The sequence below is a fragment of the Octodon degus genome, unplaced genomic scaffold (genome assembly GCF_000260255.1).
Source record: "Octodon degus isolate 3935 unplaced genomic scaffold, OctDeg1.0 scaffold00075, whole genome shotgun sequence".
Lineage (NCBI taxonomy): Eukaryota > Metazoa > Chordata > Mammalia > Rodentia > Octodontidae > Octodon > Octodon degus.
Genome location: NW_004524651.1, coordinates 6,306,733 through 6,313,525, shown reverse-complemented (window position 1 = coordinate 6,313,525; position 6,793 = coordinate 6,306,733). Strand labels below are relative to the sequence as shown.

Below are 6,793 nucleotides of genomic sequence, written 5' to 3'. Positions count from 1 at the left end.
CTACTTCCTCAGCTTCCCAGAGTGCTGGAATTACAGATGTGTGCCACCATCCCTGTCTGAAATGGCCTAAATTTCACGAGAAAGTACCATAACTGCATGGAAGGGTATTCTATAAAATAACTCACCTATTGCCTTTAGAAATGTCAAGGTCATGAAAGCCAAAGAGAGCGAATGCCGCTAGTTGGAGGGGATTTAGGAGCTGTGGGAATTTAATGCAGTGTGTGATCCTAGTTTTGGATCCTGGGCCAGAAAAAAGGACATGAGTAGGTAACTGGGGACATTTTATTATGATTACTGTATCAGTTGTAAGACTTAATCACTTGAAAATAAAAAATTAAAAATAATGCTTAAAAATTATCTAGGTATGACTAATGTGGCTGCCAGGATTTATAACAAATCTACAAATTGTTAGTGTCCAGCTCAGTGAATTGTAGTCATCGGCAAGTGGCCTCTGCAAAAGTAGCAGTTGGTGAAATTAGGCTTGTTACTAAGTTACAAGGGCAATCTCAATTTTTAGAGAAATTATTATTACATTTGAACAAATGCTATAAGTTCCTTTGATGGATGCCTATATATTTACACCTGTAGTGGAAGTATTTCAGTTTTGAAGAACATGTTTATTTTTATTTTCATAGTTTTGAGTGCTAGGGATTGAACCCTAGGGCCTTTCCTCCTAGGCATAACTTTGTCGCTACAGTCTTTTGTTTAGTTTTTAGTGTGATTCGCGATAGGGGGCCTCTTCTGAAATTGTATCTTTGATTTCAGGTGGGAAAACATTTGATGTAATTGTGATAGATCCACCATGGCAGAACAAATCAGTTAAAAGAAGTAATAGGTAAGTGGACGTGAATTCTCTATTGCATGTGCTTTCTTTTTTTTTTTTTTTTTTCCAAAATTTTATTTTTTTTTATTTTTTATTTTATTTTTTTATAGTTGATATCTTGTATTGTTTAGGAAATGATCAGAAGTTTGTACATACTCCGTATACATCTAATTTCTTCTCAAAATTTTATTGATAAACAGCAATGAGACAGTTTCAAATCAAATCGGAAGTACAGTTTCAACAAATAACACACTGCATATATTCTTCTTAGTGGTTAATTGCTGTACAAGATGCAGACTTGATGCATGTGCTTTCTAGAAACTGTAGTCCTTTGTATATTCAACATAATAATACAGGTTACTGTAATGCTTTAAATGGTTTTTAAATTATTATTATTATTTATCTTTTTGAGACAGGGTTTTACTATGTTGCTCAAGCTCTCTTGAACTCACTGTGTAGCCCAGGCTGGCCTCCAACAGTGATCCTTCTGAGTGCTGAGATTACAAGTGTGTGCCACCCCACCCAGCTGATTTTTAAATTTTAATTTCTTTAATTAGATAATTCTTTTATATGAATATCAACAGTAGTATGTTTGTTCCTAGTCTGAGCTCTACTTTGACTAATTTAAGGTCATTTTTGTAACAGCAAAGGACAATATTTTTGCCTTAATTGATAATAAATTGTAAAATTGAGAAATATGTGCCCAGATAATTCTGGTTTTCCTTAATAACGTGTTATGGGTGAATTTATCTAATTTATTCTCACATCTGTTTATATTTTTCATTTATGAAGCATTATGTGTTACCTGCTAGGATGAGTTCAGTTATTTACCATGGTGATGTTTTCTTTTAATGAGGTTCTTAAAACAGTATTCCTCTTTAGTTCTAATAAAAGTTTTTACTTCTCTTCAATTATGTAGAAATAAAATTCCTCTTTTGACTTAAACTTCATCTAAAATTTCTTCCTTTAACAATTTATCTTTAGCTTTCTTATTTTGCATTTTTTATTCTGTTCTGTGATTAGGAGGGTATTTTTCTTTTAAAATTTTAAGAATTATACAGAGAATTCATGTGTCTGTTCTCTGGGGTCTATATGTGTGTAAGTATATCTATAAAATATTTTACTCACTTGAGAATAAGTTATGAAAGTTATACTTAAATGTTTCAGTGTACATTTCCAGAAAACATGTTATCTTATGTAATCCTAATGCAATTGTGAAACCATGTAGTTACCATTGGTTCTCTCTCTCTCCTGCTCCACCAGTTGAATCAGACCTAGGGCTTCATGTCTGCTAGGCAGGGTCTTGTCCCTGAGCTATGTCCCCTGCCTGGTGCACTGGCTCACTGACACGGTGTTAGTACCTCTAGACCCTTCCATCAGCTGTACCAGAAATGTGCTTTGTAGCAAAATAAAGTAGGTCATGCATTCCAGTCGAGTGTAGTGTCTCCATAACACCCTCGAGTTCTCTTCTTTTGATGGGTTTTAGTCTGTATGTTTTCCTAGTTGGCCGTAATGGAGTGATCACCTGGGTGAGTTCTGTGAGCTTTCTGACAGAATATTGAGCGTGAGGATGGCTTTGGAAACCACTTGGATTTATGGTTGTTTTTAGAAGTGAGCTCAACTTGGGGATTGTTGTTTCAAACTTGGGGTTTGGTTAACCCTAGGAAGTGTATCTCCATTTCTATGTGGTACGTAGCAGAGGTAGAGTTGCTGTACCCTGTGAGGACTACATCTCTAAAATTTTGAGTGCCTAGTGGCTGTACCATTTCATGTGCTCTTACCAGCAGTGAAGGTTCTTACTTTTCTTTGCCAACACCTGTTATTTTCCATTAAAAAAAATTAACAACATCCTGGTGAGTGTCTTTTTCTAAAAAAATGTATTTGGTACAGGGTCTCAGTGCACAGCTCAGGCTCATAGTGATCCTCCTGTTTTCAGCCTCCCCAGCACCGGGATTACAGGCGTGCACCGCCACTATGCTGGGTTTGGTGGCTGGCGCAGCATGTGCTGCCTCTGTATCTTTCTAATAACTAATGATATTGAACATCTTCTCATGACCCTGTTGGTCATTTGTTTATCTTTTATGGAAAATTTAAAATGGTCTGCTTAAGTCCTGTGTGCTGTTTTTCAGAACTGGGCATTGAACCGAGAGTTACTCTACCTCTAAGCTATATCCCAGCCTTTTTAATTTTTTGTTTTGCAACAGACTTTCAGTCAGTTGCCAGGCTGGCTTTGACTATGCAGTCCTTCCTTTGCACATTTTAAAATTTAGGGGTTTTAAATCATTGACTTATAAGACTTTAAAATTTTTTATTTATTTTTATTTATTTTTATTTTTTGTTGCAGTACTGAGGATTGAACTCAGGACTCTGCTCTTGGATATATTTTGGATCAGATATATGATTTGCAAATACTTTCTTTTATTCTTTGGATTTTGTGTTTCACTTTTCTGTGAAGCACAGTTTTTAATTTTGCTATAATTCAGTTTATCTTTTTACTTTTGTTGCATGTACTTGTGGGGTTGTATGTCAGAAATTTTTGCCTAAACCAAACTCACAAATATATACACATTTCCTCTGGAGAATAGGTAATACTACATATTTTTCATTGCATATATTTAACATATAAAGATGCATATATTGGAGTTTGTCCAATGACTTTGATGAGATTAGAGCTGGAAGAGGGAAGATACATTTTCCTCCATCCATCCAATTAAATAAAATTAAGGCAATCAAGAACTCTGCAATTACTGGAACCAAGTCATTTGAAATTTTTAACTGTACATTCTTCATATTGTGACATTAGCTTTTAAGCCATCACTTAGATCATGGAAATGCTAACCTGCTAGATGGGACCTGGTCTAGATGGCAGGGAACTGGGGGACTTGAGCTCTGAGTTCTTTTCTTTTTTATTTTATGTATTTAGTATAGGATCTACAGGGTCGCACCACACAGCTCAGACTCATGGTGATCTCCTATTTTCAGCCTTCCAAGCACTGGGATCATAGGTGTGCGTCACCATGCCCAGTCTCAATCGCTGTCTCAGCACGCCCCAGGGCTGGGCTGGCACGGCATGCCAGAGTGAACCCTTTGAGCTCTGAATTCCTTCATTCCTTTGTTTAAGAAATGTTTGCTAAGACCGGCTGTGGTGGTGCACACCTATAATCCCAGGGGTGAGTTTGGGGTTGGCACTTGGTGAGTGGTAAGGATTTAGTAGGACTTGGCCAAGAGTAATGAATTTACAAATAGTTTTAAGCAGTGGAGCATGGGATTAATAAACTTTAATGATCTAGTTCATTAGCTCTTCCTTTTTCTTCGCCCGATTTCCCGATATAAAGAAGGTAATGAAATTGTGGTCTTGCTTGGAGATGCAGCTCCATGGCAGAGCGTGTTTTGCACCCTTGTTCAGTCTGTAGCACACACAGTTGTGGTCCTGACTTATGCCAGGGTTTGCAAGCACTGAGGGTGTCAGTGAGCCAGGAAGGAGGTCGGAGGAGGAATGACCTGGTGAGGAGGAGGCACGGGGTGGGCACTGGGTGCTCGCACAGGTCAAGAACAGGTGAGACTGGAGGCTGTGACCGGAAGCCATTGTTTCGGAGTCAGAGGAGGAGTGAGTGAGTAAGGACAGGCCTGTGCCATGGCCCTACCATGGTATGGAACAGTAGCTGAAATGTGCATGTTGTGTGGTGTGCCCTTTGCAGTTGCCGAGGGCAGGGGCAGGGTTCTTTTGGTCTTTTTCATTTTTTATTTTTTTGTATTTTAGGGAAGGGTCTACAGGGTCTCACTACTAGATCAGACTCATAGTGATCCACCCATTTGCAGCCTCTCAACAGCTGGAATTACAGGTGTGCGCCACCACACCCAGTCTTAATCGTGGTCTCAGTGCGCCCCAGGGGCGGGGCTGGCATGGCAGGCCCAGGGATTGAATCCCCAGTTCCTGCACCTGCTTGCAGGTACTTTAATCCACTGAGCTTTTTTTTTTTTTTTTTGCGGGGGTGGGGGGAACCGGGGATTGAACTCAGATCCTTGAGCTTGCCAGGCAAGCGCTTGTTCTACTGAGCAAGCTCCCTGGCCCCCCACTGAGCTATTTGGCTGGCCCTCCCCCCTTTTTTTTTGTCTTTTTGAGACAGGGTTTACACAGCTCAGGCTGGCCTTAAGCTCACTGGGTAGCCCAGGCTGGTCTGGAACACTTAGTGATCCAGTGCTGGGATTATAGATGTGGCTAGCATGCCAGCCTGCATTATTGAATAGATGGGTCTCAGAGTCAAGCTGTGAAGAGTTTGGAGGAAATTAACTTGGCGCGGAACATTTGAGGCTGAGAAGGAGGTTTCATGCCAGAATGGAGGAGGGCGTCCAGAAGCAGCAGCAGGAAGCTGGGAATACCAGTCTTGCCCCTCCCCTGTGTGTTGTGTGGGAGAAGGGGCGTGCTCATGTGGTGGGGGGTGTTGTGGAGCAAGGGGTGTTCTAGCAACACCAGTGGCCTTCTTGCTATTAATGGTACAAAATGGTAGCCCAGTGGCTGCAGAGAGCCTCGTGCACATGATCAGAAGGAAGAAGAAACAGGATGATAAATGGGGTTGACAGCTTGCCTTGGGAGGGGCCAGGTTGGGTGAGAGGTGGGCACTGGGGTGGGGGGCAGCTTCCCTGAGGCCACTTGGCTTTAGGGTTGCCCTCCCCTTGTGACTAGCTGGGACGCTTAGCTGGGGCGCTTAGCTGGGGTGCTTGTCTGGGGTGCTTACCTGGGGCTGTCTGTAGGCTTTGGCTTGGGTTACTGAGACACTGGTGTAGAGATTCACCATGAGGTGGTACCCATGAAATAGATGAAGCTGAGTGCATGTCTGTAATAGCAGCACTGAGAGGCTGAGGCAGAAGGATCACAGGCTGGAGGCCTGCTGGGCAGCTTATTGAGACTGTCTCAAAATGAACAAAAAGGCTTGGGGATGAAGTTGAAGGGCAGAATGCCCTTGGCTTCGATCCCTAGTTTTGACGGTGGTGGTGGTGGTGGTGGGGAATGAGAGGACCCAAGTGATACTTGCTTAATTTGGAATGGTAAGATATCTGATGGGAAAATCGCCAAAATGTGCCTAGTAGTGATTAAAAACAAACAGCCTGACAATTGTCTGCTCGTAAAAGAAAACCAGTCCCATTATCTTTGATGTTTGTATGAGTGTCCACCAGGTGACACTGTGGCTTCACGTTTGGCACACAGATAACCGGGACCAGGGCAACAGGAGCTTTGCATTTTGGGGTTTGTGTTGCGCAGGTCTCCCCTTGCATTTCTTTTTTTGTAACAAAATTTGCCCGTTACCCACTTATTTTTAGGTACAGTTACTTATCACCGCTGCAAATACAGCAGATCCCCATCCCTCAGCTGGCTGCTCCCAACTGTCTCGTCGTTACCTGGGTGACCAACAGGCAGAAGCACCTGCGCTTTGTAAAGGAAGAGCTTTACCCTTCGTGGTCCGTGCAGATACTTGCTGAGTGGCACTGGGTGAAAGTGAGTTCAGATGTATCTATTCATACCACATGACATCCATCCACATCGTGTGGCGTAGAGACTGTGTGAAGACAGTGTCTACTTTGCAGCGTTTAACACGGGTGATAGTCTTTAACAGGATCTAATTAAAACTTTTGCTCTGCTGTTCAACTCTTATCTCTGTTTCTTTTCTCTTCTTTTTTTTTTTGTCTTTTTGAGACAAGGTCTCTATGCATTTGGGGCTGGCCTTGAGCTCACTTTGCAGCTCAGGTTGGTCTTGAACTCACAAGGATCCTCCTGCCTCAGCCTTCTGAGTGCTGAGATTATAGGCATGTGCCCCCATGCCTGACATTTTTATCTTCTTATCTTCTCAAGACTATTGCCTTGTTCGCCGCTTCTTTTGGTATTAAGGTCCCCACTGCTGGTCAGAGACACACCTGAGTGAAATTTAGGAAGCTCTACACTACTGATTTAGTTTTTTTATTTTTATTTTTTTT

The 6,793-nt window shown here is 41.7% G+C and overlaps 1 protein-coding gene across 7 annotated transcripts in view; it reads left to right on the top strand.

Annotated features, from left to right (window-relative positions):
• Mettl4 (methyltransferase like 4) overlaps nt 1-6,793 on the top strand; it is a 54,433-nt gene that overhangs the window by 20,982 nt on the left and 26,658 nt on the right. For all 7 annotated transcript variants that reach the window (XM_023720413.1, XM_023720411.1, XM_023720410.1 and 4 more), the window contains exons 6-7: nt 766-835; nt 6,143-6,317. In XM_023720413.1, the coding sequence (XP_023576181.1) occupies nt 766-835; nt 6,143-6,317 (245 nt within the window). The remainder of the gene's footprint in view (nt 1-765; nt 836-6,142; nt 6,318-6,793) is intronic.